The sequence below is a fragment of the Apiospora hydei genome (genome assembly GCF_038363865.1).
Source record: "Apiospora hydei strain CBS 114990 chromosome Unknown utg000010l_segment0_segment0, whole genome shotgun sequence".
In the NCBI taxonomy this organism is placed as follows: Eukaryota; Fungi; Ascomycota; class Sordariomycetes; order Amphisphaeriales; family Apiosporaceae; genus Apiospora; species Apiospora hydei.
This window is the reverse complement of record NW_027117369.1, coordinates 651,693-668,989: the sequence shown is the minus strand read 5'-3', so window position 1 is coordinate 668,989 and position 17,297 is coordinate 651,693. Positions and strand designations below refer to the sequence as shown.

Here is a 17,297-nt window from a genome sequence, read left to right as displayed (position 1 = left end):
CTCGGGGTCAACTGAGCCTACATCTGTATGGACAGGTACTGGATTCTGCCTGCGGCTGTTCGGTGTTTATAAGCACCCAGAGTTGCGTCAACTGATGAGCCACGGAAATGTCTCCAAGATCTTGATGGTGCAAGTGCAATGTGGGTTTTGCTATCGAAGGCAGGAACGATCCCGAACCCGAGCATTAGTGCAACTAGAGCGCCCATTTTAGCTGACCAAAGTAACCTAACCTCCCAAAACATCGCTATCGCATTTGGGCGGTGAAGATGCCCTCTCATTTTCATATTAGGAAATAACACAATTGGGTTCATCCTATTGCCACACCTCAAACGTCACACACACATCGAGTACATCTCGGCATGCTTACCAGAGATTCTGTACGATCCCGCGGCTCTGCGAAGAGCGGCTTAGCCGACAACGTAATCCGTGATCGACAGGCCGCCACGTTCACAGCATGGCTCCGCTTAATCGGTGTCTATGCGACGCCGTGATTCCACCTCAAGACTCCGCCGGAGAGTTGTCGTTTCGACTGCATCTGGACATCTGCCACCCATGCACCTGTATCTGAGATTATTAAGGGTCCTGCATCCCAGCCCACATCATGGCTAGAGAATATAACCCCTTGGCCTTGCCCATCCCTGTGAACCGAGACGACTGATTCTATGACCGTTCGTATCAACCATCACCATCTAGGGGTCATCTACATCACACCAACAAGACCCTTCCAGTCCAGCTACTCACTAGATTCCCATTGTGATTGAGCCGCACAATCTCACAATGACGGAACCGATACCTTCGCCTGCTGGGCTCCCCTTTGTCGGCAACATCCTCGACCTGCAGGATGAGGTGCCATTCTTCGCCATTGGCCGTCTACTGGACATCTACGGACCGATCGTCAAGTTCAACGTGATGGGCTCCGAGAAGGTGGTCGTCGGAAACTTTGAGCTGTTTGACGAGCTGTGCGACGAGACCCGTTTCTACAAGCTGGTCTCCGGCCCCTTGGTCGAAGGCCCCTTCAGCCCCGAAGTGAGGGGCGCCGAGGGCCTCTTCGCGGCCATTGACGAGAGGAGAGATGACTGGGCGCAGGCGCATCGCATCCTTCTCCCGGCCTTCGGCCCGCTGGCCATCGAGAACATGTTCCCGGAGATGCACGACATTGCCAGCCAGATGGTGCTCAAATGGGCCAGGCAAGGGCCGAGCCATCACATCCTCGCCCCCGAGGACTTCTCGCGGCTTACCCTCGACACCATCGCTCTTTGCGCGATGGACTATCGCTTCAACTCCTTCTACCAGGAGGTAAGCAGATCTATTCCCGTGACTAGCTAGGTTCTCGATATGGCTGGCTAATGATCGATTGCGGTGGCAATAGGACATGCACCCTTTCGTCAAGTCGATGAACAATCTTCTGACGGAACGGAGCAACAGTGCCCAGTTGGGTGGGATGCTGAGATCGCTGATGCCCTCATACAGGGAACAGCTGAAGCAGGACTCGGACTTGCAGTTCCGGATATGTCAAGAAGTCGTCGACCACCGACGACAGAACCCGACGGAGAAGAAGGATCTGATGAACGCCATGCTCTACGGAAAAGACCCGAAGACCGGCGAGACGATGCGCGATCGATTGATTGCTGTCAACATGCAGACCTTCTTGATTGCTGGTAAGTCTATGGAACCGCAAACCCCCGCTGTTCCACGGCCGTCGTGAGAAATGTTTTGAGAACGCATCTGACTCCCTGTAGGCCACGAAACCACCTCTGGATTGTTGAGTTTCGCTTTCCTTCTGATGCTGAAGAACCCCAAAACATTCTTCGCCGCGCAGCAGGAAGTTGATCGGGTGATTGGAAAGGATAAGATCGAGGCTAAGCATTTGAGGGAGTTGAAGTACATCAACGCCGTCCTACGAGAGACCCTACGCCTCAACCCCACTGCGCCCCGCATTCCAGAGGGCAGTCCGACCTGAGAACACGGAGGATTTCGTCTGTATCGGTGGAGGAAGGTACGCGATCCCTCGCGGTCAGAGCATCATCTGCAATCTCATGAAGATCCATACGGACCCCAAGGTCTGGGGCGAGGACGCCAACGAGTTCGTCCCGGAGCGAATGATGGACGGCAAGTTCGAAAAGCTCCCCAAGAACGCTTGGAAGCCCTTCGGAACCGGAGTCAGGTCCTGCATCGGCCGCGCATTCGCATGGCAAGAGGCCCTCTTGGCTACCGCCATGATCCTCCAGAACTTCAACGTCGAGCTCGCCGATCCCGACTACGAGATGAAGATTGTCCAGAGCCTGACCATCAAGCCGAAGGACTTCAACATCAAAGTGTCTCTGCGCTCTGGCATTACTGCCACGGGTCTCCAGCACCGACTACAGACGGTTGACGTGCCGGATGACATCAGGAAGGATTCAGATGCCAAGGCTTTGGAATCGGATGAGCCAACTGGCATGACGATCTTGTACGGTTCCAACACCGGCACCTGCCAGGCGCTCGCGCAGAAGCTGGCTTCCCAGGCTTCTCAGCATGGGATCAATGCTTCCGTCAACGATCTCGACTCCTCAATCGACAAGTTACCCACTGACTCCCCTGTCGTAATCATCTCGGCATCCTACGAAGGCCTTCCTCCAGACAATGCCGCCCGCTTCGTCGCCTGGCTCGAACACCTCGGAGCGGGCGCGCTCGCCGGCGTGAAGTACGCCGTCTTCGGCTGCGGCAACAGTGACTGGACCGCGACGTACCAGCGCATCCCGACCCTCATCGACGACCTGCTGGCCAAGGCCGGGGCCGAGCGGTTGACGGCGAAGGGCGCGACCGATGCCAAGATGGGCGACATCTTCGCCGATTGGGACGCGTGGACTGCCAACGAGCTGTGGACCCATGTATCATCGGACACGAAGAAGGAAAACGTACCCGTGAGACCGACTATCGAGATGGACGTTTCTAAGGCGGACCGTGCCGCGCATTTACAGCAGAATGTGCAGTGGGCCACCGTCACCAGCACCAAGAAGCTGACCAACGAGGAAGTATCGGAGAAGCGACAGATTGAGTTCGAGCTTCCCGAGGGCGTGACATATTCGAGTGGCGATTGTAAGTGATCCCAATCCTATCTGGGATTTTGGACATCTACTGACATGACTGGATTTCAGACCTGGCGGTTCTGCCCTTGAACCCGGAAGACACGGTGCGCAGGGTCGTTAAGCGTTTCGGGCTGCCCTGGGATGGAATCATTACCATCAACAAGAGCGGATCAACAACGCTCCCCACTGGCAAGGGCGTCTCGATCTTCGATCTGCTGCGAGGCTATGTCGAGATCGGTCAGCCCGTTACACGCAAGGATCTGGAGCTCATTGCCACGACAGTCCAAGATGAGGCGGACAAAGCAAGCCTATTATCCCTGGCAGCAGACGAAGCAGCCTTCAGAGAGAAGATTGCGGGCCCTCGCATGACCATCCTGGACCTGCTCGAGCAGCACCCCACATGCACCATGCCCTTCCCGGAGTACCTCGCCCTCCTGCCGCCCCTGCGCCCACGGTACTACTCCATCTCCTCGTCGCCCCTGGCGAGCCCGAACACCTGCGCCCTGACGTACAGCGTCATCGACGAGCCCTCGTGGTCGAGCACCACGAGCCGCTTCGTCGGCGTCGCGGGCACCTACCTCCGCAGCCTTTCGCCCGGCGACAAGGCCCTCGTCGCGGTCCGCTCGACCAACCACTACTTCCGCCTCCCCCGTGGACCCCGAGGCGACTCCCATCGTCATGATCTGCGCCGGCTCCGGCATCGCACCCTTCCGCGCCTTCGTCCAGGAGCGCGCCGTGCTGATCCGCGAGCGCGGCGGCAAGGAGCGGGCCAGGCTCGCGCCCGCGCTGCTGTTCGTGGGGTGCCGGTCCGCAGGCGCGGACCGGCTGTACGGTGAGGAGCTCGAAGAGTGGCAGAAGATGGGGGCTGTCGACGTGCGGTACGCGTTTAGCCGTGACGATAGTGAGGCCAATGAGACGAAGGAGTGTCGTTACGTCCAGGACCGGCTCTTGCGCGACCGCGCCGATGTTCTGGAGATGTGGGATCAGGGCGCGCGGATTTATGTCTGCGGCAGTGGGAATATGGCCAAGGGGGTCGGGCAGGCGGCGTCGCAGATTGTGATGGAGCGCCGGCGGGCACGGGGCGAGGAGGTGACGGAGCAGGATGTGGAGGATTTCAAGGTGAGGATGCGGAATGAGCGGTTTATTGCGGATATATTTGATTGAGTGAGTGTATAAAGTGCTTATGTACAGATTATATTGTAAATAGCTAAAGGTAGAAATGGTACTGGGCGGTTGTGTATAGATGGGGGAATGGGGATGAGAGCATCTCGCTTTTCCCGAGGTGTTTGAATACCTTGATAGATTCTTGACCACTAAGCCGAGTGTACAAGTCAGAAGTGTAGTTAGATACCCATGTCAAACTTGGATTATTTCAGTCTTTGTCTGTTGCTGAAGTTGCAGTGCGTCTCATCGGTAACCCCTGAAATACGGCAGCTCCATAGTCAATAGAAGACCAAGAACGATTTTGCATGGCAACAAATTCATTGTGGAAATGACACTTCGGAATGTTCGCACATTGTCTTCAGGGGAACAAAAGGTCAGGCACACAAGGCCCTTTGACTATTGCACATAATTCTTTCATACCTTCCAACAGGCCAATTGTTTTCCAAGCCATGTCCGAAGTCGGACAGCCGAAATCATAAACCTGAATAGCCATAGTGTACCCGAGATATCTGAACAATTGCATTGTGCAGGGGCATGGCATATTAAGAGGCGATATATTATCGTCATGCTTGCCGGCGATAGGACGAAAACGTCAACTGGTTCCGCACCATCACTCGTCTTCGACTGTGCTACTCACGCTTGTTGTTGATCTGTATCCGTCCTACCTTTCCCTCCAACAGGACATCTTATCTGTCAAGTTATCATCATGACAAGCTACGTGAGAGACGCAGTCGCCGAGGCGAAGCCGCCCACGGAACGTGAGCAAGTGCTCATTAACCACAAGCTGTCCATCACACCCTTAAGCCAACCCATGTTCCCCTTCCCCAAGCCAGCAAAGTTGGACCCGCGGTCCTACATGGAGCCGCACCGCGAGCCGGGAAGCAAAGCGATCGCCGAGTGGAACAAGCAGCTCTTTCAAGGGTTCGACGGCGGGTCCAAGGACCACCTGGTCTCGGGGCCGCTGCAATTCCGGAAAAAACCTTCTGTTGCACCGCCCATCCGCCCGGGGGCCCCGACCATCATCACCACCTTCACCCACGAGGAAGACGGGCAGGGCCGCCCTTTCGAGGAGTACCTGCCCCGCACCCGCAAGCTCGCCGAGACGGGCGAGATGGTCATCTTCTACACCAACAAGAAGATGCGCAAAATCATCGAGGACATGCGGCCCAACGACCCGTACTGGCACGTCGTCACCCCCTGGGACTCGGTCTGGGACATCCCCAACAACCGGCACCAGCGCCACAACTTCACCGAGGTCCAGCCGGAGCTCTTCAAGAAGTTCTTGAACCCGGGGCCCGTGGGCCGCTACAACGTGCCCCGGCTGTCCGCCGCCTACAACGGCAAGGCCTACTGCATCTTCGACGGCGTGCAGCGGGCGCCCTTCGGGGCCGAGGGGCCCTTCATGTTCTACGACGCGGGCTGGTTCGCGGTCGGGGACGAGCGGAGCCCGGGCTTCGCCGACATCGAGGGGGCCAATTTCATCGACGACGCCAAGGTGGCGCGCGCGGTCGCGTTCGCGGGCGACACGGGCGTCGTCGTCGGCGAGTACGAGCTCGACCTGGACCGGGGCGGGGACGGGGACGGGGCGCAGCAGCAGCGGGACGGCCCGCCCTTCGACGTGAACCACCGGTGCTTCACGGACCCGGACTGCTCGTGGAAGGCGCTGCACTTCCTGGGCAGCAGCTACGTGGGCGGCGCGCTCGGCATGCTCAACTACGCGGCGCGCTTCATGCAGACGGTCGAGAACATGGACGCCAACGGCCGATACGTCGGGCGCGAGGAGTTCGTCATGTCGGACATGGCGGTCCGGTACCCCAACACCCTCTTCTCGGTCCCCGCCGGCGACACGCCGGGCTTCCACCGCGAGTGGCCCATCCGGGACTGCCACTCCGCGCGCTGGGGGCCGGACGATCTGGGCGAGCTGGTCGATCCCGTGCAGACGCTGTTCTGTCGGTTCTACCAGCCGCGCAGGCCCAACTTGCCCGCGGTGCCGGGGAGGAGGCGGTTGGAGCTGAGGGAGCAGCAGCGCACGCCGCCGGAGACGCCACAGTAAACGGTGCTGCATGTAAGTGAATCTGCCCTTGGTGAGGTTCGCTAATCCTCCGGTGCAGTAAACTGGCTTGGCGCGACTGGTGCGTCGTGGTCAACCTCCAGAGTAAGAAATTTGGGAGCTAAGGTAAGTCCGAACTGGTTATATGAAAGGTAAGTGCATAAGCTTGTATATAGTAGCAATATCAATCTAGTTCATTCCTGCCAAAGGTTCCTGTGCAAGCCAATCGGTAATTCGTCAATGTATGTTGTGAGGCTCGAAAATAGGGGCCGGCTTTCTAAATCTAGACTATGAATGCTACAGCGTCATATAGCTACGGCTCTCGGAGCTGCCTATTGGCAATACAAATCTGGATTAGATTGTCTTTGACTGCTTCCGTTGCAACCTGTTTTCACTACCTGGAGCCACTGTTTTGTCTTTAGGAATATGATAACTTCCATTTACTATACACTGCCAAGCGAATTCCCCACCGCCTTACTCCACCCAGACATCGTTCGTTAAGGAAACGATCGCTGCAGATCTCCCGCCTGCTTGGCAATTCTGTCAAATAAGGAAACATCCGACACTGGTGACGTTAGTCCCAAACGAGATGTAACCTGCCCAATATGGCCATGATAGCCACTATTAGTTAAGTAGGGCGCTATCGTAACTGATATACTGCTGTCAATGCTTTCGATGTGTTTCAAGGTTTTGGTTACTATTACATGAGTCAATGGCTTCAAAATCGGAGACGCTGTCCATCCTGCTCGGCCCCCTGGATCACATCGCGCCTTGCAACATACCACAAAGCATCATATATCTTGGTTTGAAGCAACAGGTGGATCCCCAAGATGCGTTCGTCTGCCTCCGGGAAGGCCTACGCCGGACGATCCATCAGGCCCCGTGGCTCAACGGCCGGGTTTACTTTCAGTCTCCAGAGACACCCGGCTGGCGACCGGGTCAGCTAGAGATACGCTACAAATCCCCACCCGAACAGGAAAGCAGTGGTACCCCTCCACCATCTCACGAAATTCCCTTGCGGTTCCATGAGCTGCCATCGACTACGTCATACGACGAACTACGCGAGGCAGGGTTCCCCTGGACCGGTTCGATGACGAAGATCTACTCTGGACATCGCCGTTCCAGCCCGATTTCAGGTCAGGGGCGGAAGTACTGGCAGCACAAGCCAATTTCCTTCCCGGGGCTGCCTCCTAGTGCTGTCCATCGCACCGCCAGCCTCGGACGGGACGGCGATGCTCAACGTGACCAAGATATGGGCCGATCACTGTAGCGGCATCTTGCGCGAGCGCGAAGCCAAGATGGCTGCTGGCAATACAAAATTCTTGCCGCTTCCCCCGTTGGGGTCGATCGGGATGCCCTGGACAGCGTCCTAGCCGAAGCGATACATTCGCCGTCCAGTATGCAGGAGTCTCAAGTTGACGACCGACACGCCGATTCGCAGCACCTAGTCGGTCTGGATGACGGTGGATTGACGGCTGCATGCAAAGAGGAAGCGGGCGATGCGCTTATCATGAGCCAGAATGGTGGCTTTCACCAGGAGTCTGCCATGGAGCCGAGCCTTTTTTACATGCCGCAGCAGATGTACGCGAAGCTCCGCCAAGAACTGGTCTCGCTACAAGGCGGCACCGACGTGTCTGGGAATGACATCATCTGTGCCTTCATCTGGAGGAGCATCCTCCGGGCCCGGACAGCGGTAAAAAGCGCATTGCAGCAGCAGCAGCAGCAAGAAGCAGTGGCAGATCTGGCCGAAACGATGGCGACGCTCGCCGTGCCCTTCGACGCAAGACGGAACCTATCACGCGTTTTGACAGTCCCATATCTCGGGAACGTCAACTTCGAGCACATCTTCACCCTGCCTCTGCGGACGCTGATCTCGCCCGAGACGACGGTGGCGTGGGTAGCCAAGATGATCCGCACTCACGTTACCCGGCAGACGCACGAGGAGGTGTTGCTAGAAGCCTACGGCCGGCTGCGGTCCGTTGCCGCGTACGACCCCCGCCGGGTCCAGATCCGGGCCTCGCGCCTGTCGACGGCGTCGACCTCGGTGGGAATCCTCTCGCCGATGACGCTGCCGTTTAACGGGACCTGCTTCGGCGAGCCCCTGTTTACCAACGGCGGACGGCCAGAGGCGTTCCGGCCGATGATGGGCACGTGCAATCGCGGGTATCGGACTTGTTTCGTGATCCCGCGCAAGCAGCACGGGGGCCTGGAGTTTGTCATGACGCTGTCCCGGGAGGAGAGGGAGTTTTTGCAAGAGGATGACGAGTACAACCGCTATGCTTTCTCTACTGCTTGAAGTTGAAGTAGTCCCATAACCCAATCACTTAATCAAGCGTTCATGAAGTAATATCGTATCTGCAGGGTGGTATTCTCGCCCGTGACGTAATTCACTCGGTCCCGAATATGTCCATGAAATGTAACAGTTCATAGGCATAATAAGCATGACTACGCGTCCTACTTGGCACCTTTTAGGCGATAGGCTCTGGAGGAAGAGCCGGGGGTCTATTGACGGTCTCGGCGCGTGGTTTCGAATCCCATCAAGATCACGCCATAAGCCCACTACTACCCTCATGGGTGCCTGGCTGTCGACGTTTGACTAAGCCTTTTTGACATTCTTCGGTATACAGGGGTGATCGGCATTTCGAGGGAGGGTGATTACAGGAAAACCACCCCCTGGATGGTTGAGCTTATCTTCTGCGTGTAACAGCACGCGACGTCCCCCCGGTAAGGGAAGATAAACTCTGGACGACAGGGTCGTATTCATGCATGTCAGCTACTACTAGTGGTCATACTGGGAAAAATCGAGATACCACTTTCCGTCCGGCCCTTCCCTTTCTTCAGGGAATCTGACATAAGATTTATAAGTCAGAGGCGGGGAAGGACGGGGGGGGCAAGGAGGGGATGATCCTGAACCGAAGAACTTTCGGCGCTTTCTCTAAGAGGTCGAATGCGAACCCACACTGGGGAGGAGGCAGGGGATCGCTTATCATGAGTTTGCGATCTTTATAGGGGAGAGTTCATCTACGCTCATCTGATAGTTGGTTCCCCAGTAGCCCCACGTTCTGTCCAACGACGACTTGATTCTATAGCTATATATAAGCTAATATTTCCACAAACTTATTAATAAGCAAAAGAGAGCATCCGGTTCCACCGTATATCCTCCACATTCAACATGTTTGGCGCTCTACGATATAACTCGGTCACAAAGGATGTTGAGCATGTCGAGCTGGAGAGAGCCGACGGTTTCGAGGCTCGAGGCTACAGCAGAACTGCGTGCAATGAATGCCGGTTAAGAAAGGTACATTATATCTTCCCCAGTCGCTTACCTCGTATTATCCGGCACTTGCTGATCTCAGCTACGTGCTACAACTCCAGCTTAAGTGCAGCGGGGACAGAAACGGCTGCAAACGATGCCGTGCCATTTGTATCACATGTGCATATCAACCAAGTTCCGACAACAAGTCCACCTTCAAAGTTTCCCGGCCGTCGCCATCGGCAGACAATGTCGATATGGCGACGCGAAGCAATGCTGCTTCTGCTTCTCCAGGACCGCAGCCACGACAGCAACGAGCCGGCGGCCAAGGCCAGCAACGCGCCAACCCCGGTGACAAGACACTAGACCACACCAGCAGCGGCAGTGGCCCGCACCCGAACAACGGCCCGTCAGCCGCCCCTGACACCCCCATGGAGCTCCTGTACCCCTTATCCCCTCCCCCTTCCAACCTGGACTGGGACTTTTCCAGTGCCGACTTTGAGCACATGACCGACCTTGACGGGACCTCATCCACCGCTGGCGATGCGCCGGCCCTGAGCGCCTTGGTCGCCGCCCACGAAGATCTTCCCCAGGGCATGAATGTTGAGTCCGGAGGAGACGATTACGACATCCCTGACGCTTCGGTCGATTTGAACCCGACGACAAGCCACGCGGCAAGCGGCGGTCAGTATTCGATGGCCATCACATCAAAACATCATCAACATACCGCCTCGAGCCCTTCGTTCTTTGCCCCGTCGTCGAAACAGGGAAGTAAGAGCCAGTCTTGGGAGTCCTTTGTAGACGCGGCCGCTCCTCTCCTCGACCCTCCACCAAATGGTAAGCGTTCCTGGTCTATCTCGGAACCGAGCCACCGTCACCATCATCATCATCATCATCATGATGGGCCAAGGGTGCTGCACAGCTCGATAACCAATCCCTTCGACGCACTGAACATGGCAAACTCGGTATCATCGACGGCTAGACTTCCCTCGTCCCCGAGGAATGCAGCCGGCGCCAGATCTGGGGACCGACGTATGAGTCACGATACTGCCGGAAGCTCGTGTCAGTGCGTGGGTCTCATGCTGACCAGCCTGGAAAGCATGGGCGTCCAAGAAGGGTCGGTCGGAGGGATGCCCGCGATCTTACTGCTACATCGGGGCCAGCTCCAGCCAGCCTCGACGATATTTTGGCGTCGCTGACACGCGGCATGAACGTGGTGGAGCAGGTGCTTCGCTGCGGCCAGTGCAATGCCGGGACGGAGAACCGGATGCTCCTCGCCACAATCGCGCAGCAGCTCGGTACCACCGCCACGACTTTGACAACCACGCTGTCCCCGCCCCAGGACCGCGCCTACGAAAGAATCGATAGCATTGATTGGTGGAGAAACCGTGGCGTCAGCACGCAGGGGGTGGAAGACCCCCGTCATCCTCAGACGCGAGGACTATGCATTCGGACGAGTATCTTCTATTGGACACGCCCAACAGCAGCGACCTGGCCTACAATTCTTCGACCACTCTATTACACGAAAGGGACATTTTCCTCGGTCGCTACAAGGTGGACAGTCCAGAGATGCAATCCGAGATGTTGTATCACGCATTACTCTTGCACATCGGGCAACTACGAGAGGTTCTGCTTCGGGTGAAGGACAAGATGGGTTCCAATGCCAGGGCCCGGAAGCTATTGGTGGATGAGGAATCCAAACTGGAAAGCTTATGGGAGCTCTTCCGTACGAAGGTCTTGACTAGAATAGAAAGGTTCGATGCTACCTAGTTAAGTCCGTGGCTATGAAGGAAGATAGAGGTACTAGACCCACGGCAACTCAATGCCTCCAACGATGGTACAAAGTCACTGTCTGTACGAACAATCACATGAAGATCTCGAATTGATAATTCCATGATACTCTAGGAGAAGCATTTGAGCCAGGGATGGTGCCCCGACAAGATACACCGAGCTACAAGCACTGGCGCAGATCGCCAAGCAGCCCCCTGGGCGGGAGCACAGCACTCGCTAGCCATTCTCTTACCTAAGTCGACAGAGATATGGGTATAGTATGGTTTGATTCCTGACAACGCTATTGGTTATTACGTTCATGTCTCTGTCGAGCATCGTCAGTGATCGTCGAAATAAGCACTAGTACCACACGAGCTACGGGCGCAGCGTTAGTGCTGACTTCGGCAGATGTTGATCTCCCCTCCGTTTTGCAATAGACATGTTACCTGCCACATGAGCACTACCTTGAGTCCTATTCACGTCTTGGCCCGGCGTACCGGTTCGACATCTTGACGTCCCAATTGGCTTGGTGGCTGCTTACGGTGCATACGTCAACCCCACACTCCGAGCATACATACGACAGATACATAGATAGTTACGCCAGCGGGCTTACGTGTTTCAGTATCCTTGACTATCGATTATATATCTATCCAATCTAGATAGGGGGTGGAGGGAGGAGGAGGAGGGAGTGTGGGGGGCAAATGGGCCGGTCTAGTCTAACCTCTCATTCCAAACTTCTGCACCCGCTGGATCAGGTTCTGCCTGCTCTGGATCACATGATGGTTCGGCCTCTGGAAAGTTGCGGGGTACAGCGCCTCCATCTGCACATCCCGCACGCTGATCCGCGGCGCCGTCTTATCGCCCAGCATCTGCGTTTCCACAATGCTGCCGCTCCCCCACTGGGGCTCGACCAGCACCCGCAGGATGACGGCCGCGCACTCCTCCGCCGAGAGGCAGACGTCCTTGGCTGTCAGCAGCTTGTTCCATGCCGGGTCGAAGATGGGCGTCTATTTTATAGTTGGTCAGTTAGTGCTTCCAAGCATGTATGTCTCAGGTCAGCCAACAGTGACACAGTAACTGTTACGTACCAGAACCGTGCCGGGGCATACAGCAGAAACCCGTATCCCCAAAACCTCGCGCAGCGCGCCGAGGGACTTCACGAAGCTGACCAGGGCGGCCTTGCTCGCCATGTAGAACGGCGTCTCGACCGAGTGCAGGTAGCCGGCCATGCTGGCGACTGCGAGGAAGTTGCCGTGGATGTTTTCGCGGTTTTGGGTCCAGTAGTCGACGGCCATCTGCGCCAGCCGCATGGGCGCGATCTGGTTGACGGCGAAAGTCCGGTACTGGCCCAGCGGCGCGTCGGGCGGGTCGCGGGACTCGGCTGAGATACCCGGGGGCTTCCAGAACGAGCTGGAGGGGTTCGTACGTCCCCGCGACACTGCAGACGATGTCGATGCGGCCGAAAGACGTTAGAGCCGTTTCCCACAGCGAGGTAAGCTGGGCCCAGTTCGTTACGTCGGTGGCGTGGAATAGGGCGCTGGGTGTCGCTGCGCCGCTGCTGCGAGGAGCGTCATCGCCGGAGGTGGTGGGGTGATAAGGGAACTCTTGCAGTAACTGCTCGGCCTCGGGGCGCAGCTTGAGGTCCGCCAGCACGACGGAACAGCCGGCGGCGAGCAAGAGCCTGGTCAATGCATGGCCGATGCCAGACCCAGCGCCTGTCACCAGCGCGACCTTGCCTTTGACGCGGTATGCAGCGTCAGACATGATGTCATACCGCAGGAGGAGGGGGAAAAGCGACCAACAGGTATGATATGAAAAAGTCTATATGGTGGTAGCAGTTTGCGGCGCATATGTATTGGAGCGGATAGTCTGGTGATACGCAGTCGGCAAAACTGTACCAAGCTTTTACGTTCTTGGATACTGAATATACACCGCAGTCGCCTCGACATGGTAATATCCGTTTTGTGGGTGGGGGAGGTACCCAGAATAAATCAAAGGGGCGTGCTCTGATCCGGATATCGCTTTCAGATCTTGGCATCCGTAACGTGCATATTCATAAGTCGGATGTTGTCTGTTCAGGTGGTTCGTCCGGCCGCCGTATCCTGATTAGGAAAAGGTCCTGGCCAAGAAGGCGCCGAGGTGGGTTAGGGGACACGCGGAAGTACCCCTTTTTCAAGACATGCATATGTAACACGTCGACCTAGCCACAGATCGGCATGTCCTAAGGCAAGCAGCAATTTACGTAAGTATGCATATTCGAGTCGACATTGGCACAGTGGATTTGGCAAAGTCCTCCCGTTCCCGGCCCCGTACGTGTGGTGTGCCACGTTTCTAGATCAGTCCGGGGTAGCCTCTCCTCTGGAGGGCGTACTCCAACAAGGGTGCTACTAGTGCTTATCGGACATTCGCTCCCAGCATACATAGCCAAGGATTCATCGCATATCATAGAAATTAGGGCGCTTCAGAGGTGCACGGGGAGGAGAAAAAGCAAGTCTAGTGATTCTATCGTGAGGTAGCCAAGACCACTCGCCCGCCCTCAGAAGTCATACAATGCCTGCAGCTGCTTCCCCTTTTCCTCCGCCTTCTTCACCATGGAGATGATCGCCGAAACCTCCGTCTTCTTGAACGGTATCTCATGGCCCCCACCGTGCCGGTAGAACTGGGCGAGCGAAGGCGTATACAGCCCTTCGGCCACCCTCGACTGCTCCTCCATCGCTGGTACGTCACTAGTCCCCGAGACGTGCACCGTGGGAATGCGGACGCGCTCCTTGTAGATGTCCGGATGTAACAGGCGCGGGACGTTGCTTGCTTTCGCCTCGAACGAGAGGAAGTCGAGGCGCGTGTTGGGCAGGATGTCGCCGACGCTCGAGTGCATCGACAGGACAATCTTGAGGTATTCGGTGAAGACGCGCTCTTCTTCCGAGTTGATCAGCGAGGCGAAGTCGCCGTCGGGGAATTCGGCGCGGAAGTCGGCATGGTCGTCATCAAGGATGCGGTCCACCATGCGTTCGTAACAAGCATCGTCGGGCGAGGCTACGAAGATGGGCGAGAAGAACAGGGCAAAGTCGAAGGGCGGCCGGCTTTCGGGGTGTTTTCTCTGCTGGTTCAGTATGTAGCTGATGGCTATGGCCGAGCCTAGGCTGAACCCCAGAACGCCGTCAAAGGGGCCATTTTTCTGGACGAACGTGTCTATCCGGTGAAGCGCCTCTCGCATTTCCTGCGGAGTAAATCCCGTGGCATAAGATTGGAAGGGCCCTGATTCCCAAGCTGGGACCGCTGTAGACAGAGGTTAGCCAGAGACAAAAGGTATTCAGATACGTGCCAAATAGAGAAGCATACCGGGTCCTCTTCCGCACGGTATGGCGCCTTCGAAGAAGACGAATTGATGATCTGCGCCAAAGCTCTTGATAAAAGGTGCCAATTGGGCTTTCAGCATGGCGCCCGACGCGCCCAGTCCGTGCAGAGCTAGAATCCTCATGATGTCTACTAATCACACGATGAAGGCCTTGGAAACCATCCGAGGAAATCCAAATAATCCTCTAGTTCAGGCTCCGGGAACCAAAACCTCTATGAAAAGTCATGTACCTACACAGTCTTCGCGGTAAATACTTGACGACCTCTTTCCATCCTGGACCCCAGCTCGGACCTTTCCTAATTGGGTAGTGGTAATCCCGTTTGGGAGCCTGGCACCACGCTTCTTTGGATCCATCCTAACAGACTGCCATCCGTTCGCGTACAGATCTACTGACATCCACGCGAGGTTGGATTGCTTCTTCGCTAGAGCCATACCATACCATACTGGTAGATTGTTACAGTGGAATAACTAGCTGTTCGCATTGCGATACAATCTGCTCTGTACAGTCGTCCTGCGGAGGATAAGGCAAATCGAGAGAACGAAGAGCAACTTTCCCGCATCATGGCAAACCTAGTGATGATCACGGCGGCGGGCCTTTTCTTTGGCTGGGTATTATGGATGTTCTTTTCGGCCTCGGGCCCACGTCTCCCCAAAGGACTCCCGATCATCGGTGCACGCAAGGGCGACTGGTTCCCATACTGGCAAGCCACACTGAGGAACTCGCTCGACATCCACAAGGCTGCCCTGGATGGGTATAAGCAGTTCCCCGACCAGGCGGCTCTTCTCCCGGTCGCCGGCCCCGGCGGCGCCAACTTCATCGTCCTGCCAGCCTCGGAGACCCAGTTCGTCACCGATCAGCCCGACTCGGTCCTCAACCTCCGCGCCGTCATCATCGAGGGCCTGCTCTACCGACACACTGTCGCGGACCAGTTCATCATCTCGAACGCGGCGCACCAGCACCTTATCACCACCACGCTGACGAACCAGATCGGCAACTTGCTGTCAGCGTTGAACGACGAGACGGCCTATTGCTTTGAAGAGATTTGGGGCACCGATACCGAGACCTTCCGCGACGTCGGCGTATGGGACTCTCTTGGCAAGGTGGTGGGCGGCGTTACGAACCGCGCCTTCGTCGGGCTCCCCTTCTGCCGCGACCCGGCCCTCCTCAGCGCCGGCCTCAACTTCGCCCGCTCCTTGCCCCTGAGCGCGCGGTTCCTCAGCTTCGTCTGGGATCCCCCTGAAACCTCTGGCCTCGCCGCTCTTCACGCTGCCGAACCGGTACTTCGAGTCCCGCTTCACCAACATCCTCCTTCCTGAGATCCACCGCCGCCTCCGGCACCGCTCCGACCATATGACCAACCCCCAAACCAAAGGCGAAAAGTACGTCGCGGAGAAGAACGACTTCCTGCAGTGGAGCATCGAGCAAGCCCTCGCGAGCGGCGACCCGCGCATGTGGAACCCCCGGACCCTGGCCGGCCGCGTCCTGCTGCTGAACCTGGTCTCCATCCACACCTCGTCTCTGACCGTGACGAACCTGGTCCTGGACCTTATCTCGTCCCGGGCCGCGGTCCTCGACGAGCTGCGCGACGAGATCACGACCGTCCTGGCCGAAACTCAGGGCGTCTGGACCAAGACGGCCATGTACCGCATGGTGAAGCTCGACTCCGTCTTCCGCGAGAGCGCGCGCCTCAACACGCTGACGGCCGTGGCGCTGCGGCGCGTCGTCGTGGCCAAGGACGGCCTGACCACGCCGTCGGGGCTGCACATCCCGCACGGCAACTTCTGCGCGGTGCCGAGCCTGGGCGTCCTGACCGACGACCGGAAGTACCCGGGCGCGCACGCGTTCGACCCGTTCCGCTTCGTCGACCTGCGGCGGCTCGTCGACACGGGCGAGCGGCTGCCCGACCACATGGAGCGCGCCCGCATGTCCTTCGCCGCGACGGGCAACGACTACCTCGCGTTCGGCAACGGGCGGCAGGCGTGCCCGGGGCGGTTCTTCGCGGCGGCGGAGCTGAAGCTTATGCTGGCGTACGTGCTGCTGCACTACGACTTTGAGATGTTGCCCAAGCGGCCCGGGGACACCTGGGTGGGCATCTTGCGTGTGCCGTCGCCTAGTGCCAAGATACGGGTTAGGCGGAGGAAGGCGCAGGATGTTCCGGTGTTTCGGTTTCCGGAACATAATGTGGACTGGACTGAGTGAGAATGATGGTTGGGAAGCGTTGGCGAGGGAGATTATGGTGCGACGTTTCATCGAAATGCTCTTCGGTATTGGTGTTATTAACGCTTGGGATCTCATAGATGGAAGTTAGCCATTGTAATACCTTTACCTCGATACGGATTCCCCAACTGAATTGTTTTCCTATCCTGTATGTCCCATTTGCTATTGTAGCAGTGGGATCGTGAACCCCTTGAGTGGGTCAACCAAGACTCACGACATCCCGGTAAGTGTGAGATGCGTATTCGGAATTTTGCGACTGCTTGATGATGTTCGCAGACCTTACGTAAGAAAGGTATTGTTTTTGGCAGTAAAGTTAAACTATCAACGCAGTACATTCACCGAGCTGATATCGCACTGGCTGCCATCGTCTGCCCTAACCATATATCACATACTTTCAAAAGCCGCAGTGCATCGACTTC

The 17,297-nt window shown here is 56.9% G+C and overlaps 8 protein-coding genes across 8 annotated transcripts; 6 read left to right on the top strand and 2 right to left on the bottom strand.

Annotated features, from left to right (window-relative positions):
• Window positions 1-777: 777 nt before the first annotated feature.
• PG997_014378 (fatty acid hydroxylase) lies at window positions 778-4,232 on the top strand (the record flags this gene model as incomplete). Its single annotated transcript, XM_066818692.1, has 6 exons — window positions 778-1,296; window positions 1,370-1,658; window positions 1,740-1,894; window positions 1,944-3,078; window positions 3,138-3,685; window positions 3,732-4,232. 6 exons carry the CDS (start codon window positions 778-780, stop codon window positions 4,230-4,232), a joined length of 3,147 nt encoding a protein of 1,048 aa, XP_066660880.1.
• A 706-nt stretch (window positions 4,233-4,938) lies between these two features.
• PG997_014377 (uncharacterized protein) lies at window positions 4,939-6,285 on the top strand (the record flags this gene model as incomplete). The annotated part of the gene is made up of 1 exon (XM_066818691.1): window positions 4,939-6,285. One exon carries the CDS (start codon window positions 4,939-4,941, stop codon window positions 6,283-6,285), a length of 1,347 nt encoding a protein of 448 aa, XP_066660879.1.
• Window positions 6,286-6,994: 709 nt separating this feature from the next.
• On the top strand, window positions 6,995-7,552 carry PG997_014376 (uncharacterized protein; the record flags this gene model as incomplete). Its single annotated transcript, XM_066818690.1, has 1 exon — window positions 6,995-7,552. The coding sequence occupies one exon, from the start codon at window positions 6,995-6,997 to the stop codon at window positions 7,550-7,552; it is 558 nt and encodes a 185-aa protein (XP_066660878.1).
• Window positions 7,553-7,681: 129 nt separating this feature from the next.
• On the top strand, window positions 7,682-8,578 carry PG997_014375 (uncharacterized protein; the record flags this gene model as incomplete). Its single annotated transcript, XM_066818689.1, has 1 exon — window positions 7,682-8,578. One exon carries the CDS (start codon window positions 7,682-7,684, stop codon window positions 8,576-8,578), a length of 897 nt encoding a protein of 298 aa, XP_066660877.1.
• An 876-nt stretch (window positions 8,579-9,454) lies between these two features.
• Window positions 9,455-11,226, top strand: PG997_014374 (uncharacterized protein; the record flags this gene model as incomplete). The annotated part of the gene is made up of 4 exons (XM_066818688.1): window positions 9,455-9,580; window positions 9,658-10,372; window positions 10,699-10,833; window positions 10,904-11,226. 4 exons carry the CDS (start codon window positions 9,455-9,457, stop codon window positions 11,224-11,226), a joined length of 1,299 nt encoding a protein of 432 aa, XP_066660876.1.
• A 795-nt stretch (window positions 11,227-12,021) lies between these two features.
• PG997_014373 (uncharacterized protein) lies at window positions 12,022-13,069 on the bottom strand (the record flags this gene model as incomplete). The annotated part of the gene is given in 3 exon segments (XM_066818687.1): window positions 12,022-12,312; window positions 12,394-12,715; window positions 12,732-13,069. The coding sequence occupies 3 exon segments, from the start codon at window positions 13,067-13,069 to the stop codon at window positions 12,022-12,024; spliced, it is 951 nt and encodes a 316-aa protein (XP_066660875.1).
• Window positions 13,070-13,841: 772 nt separating this feature from the next.
• PG997_014372 (uncharacterized protein) lies at window positions 13,842-14,783 on the bottom strand (the record flags this gene model as incomplete). The annotated part of the gene is made up of 2 exons (XM_066818686.1): window positions 13,842-14,581; window positions 14,645-14,783. The coding sequence occupies 2 exons, from the start codon at window positions 14,781-14,783 to the stop codon at window positions 13,842-13,844; spliced, it is 879 nt and encodes a 292-aa protein (XP_066660874.1).
• Window positions 14,784-15,221: 438 nt separating this feature from the next.
• Window positions 15,222-16,860, top strand: PG997_014371 (uncharacterized protein; the record flags this gene model as incomplete). Its single annotated transcript, XM_066818685.1, has 2 exons — window positions 15,222-15,938; window positions 15,979-16,860. The coding sequence occupies 2 exons, from the start codon at window positions 15,222-15,224 to the stop codon at window positions 16,858-16,860; spliced, it is 1,599 nt and encodes a 532-aa protein (XP_066660873.1).
• Window positions 16,861-17,297: the final 437 nt, after the last annotated feature.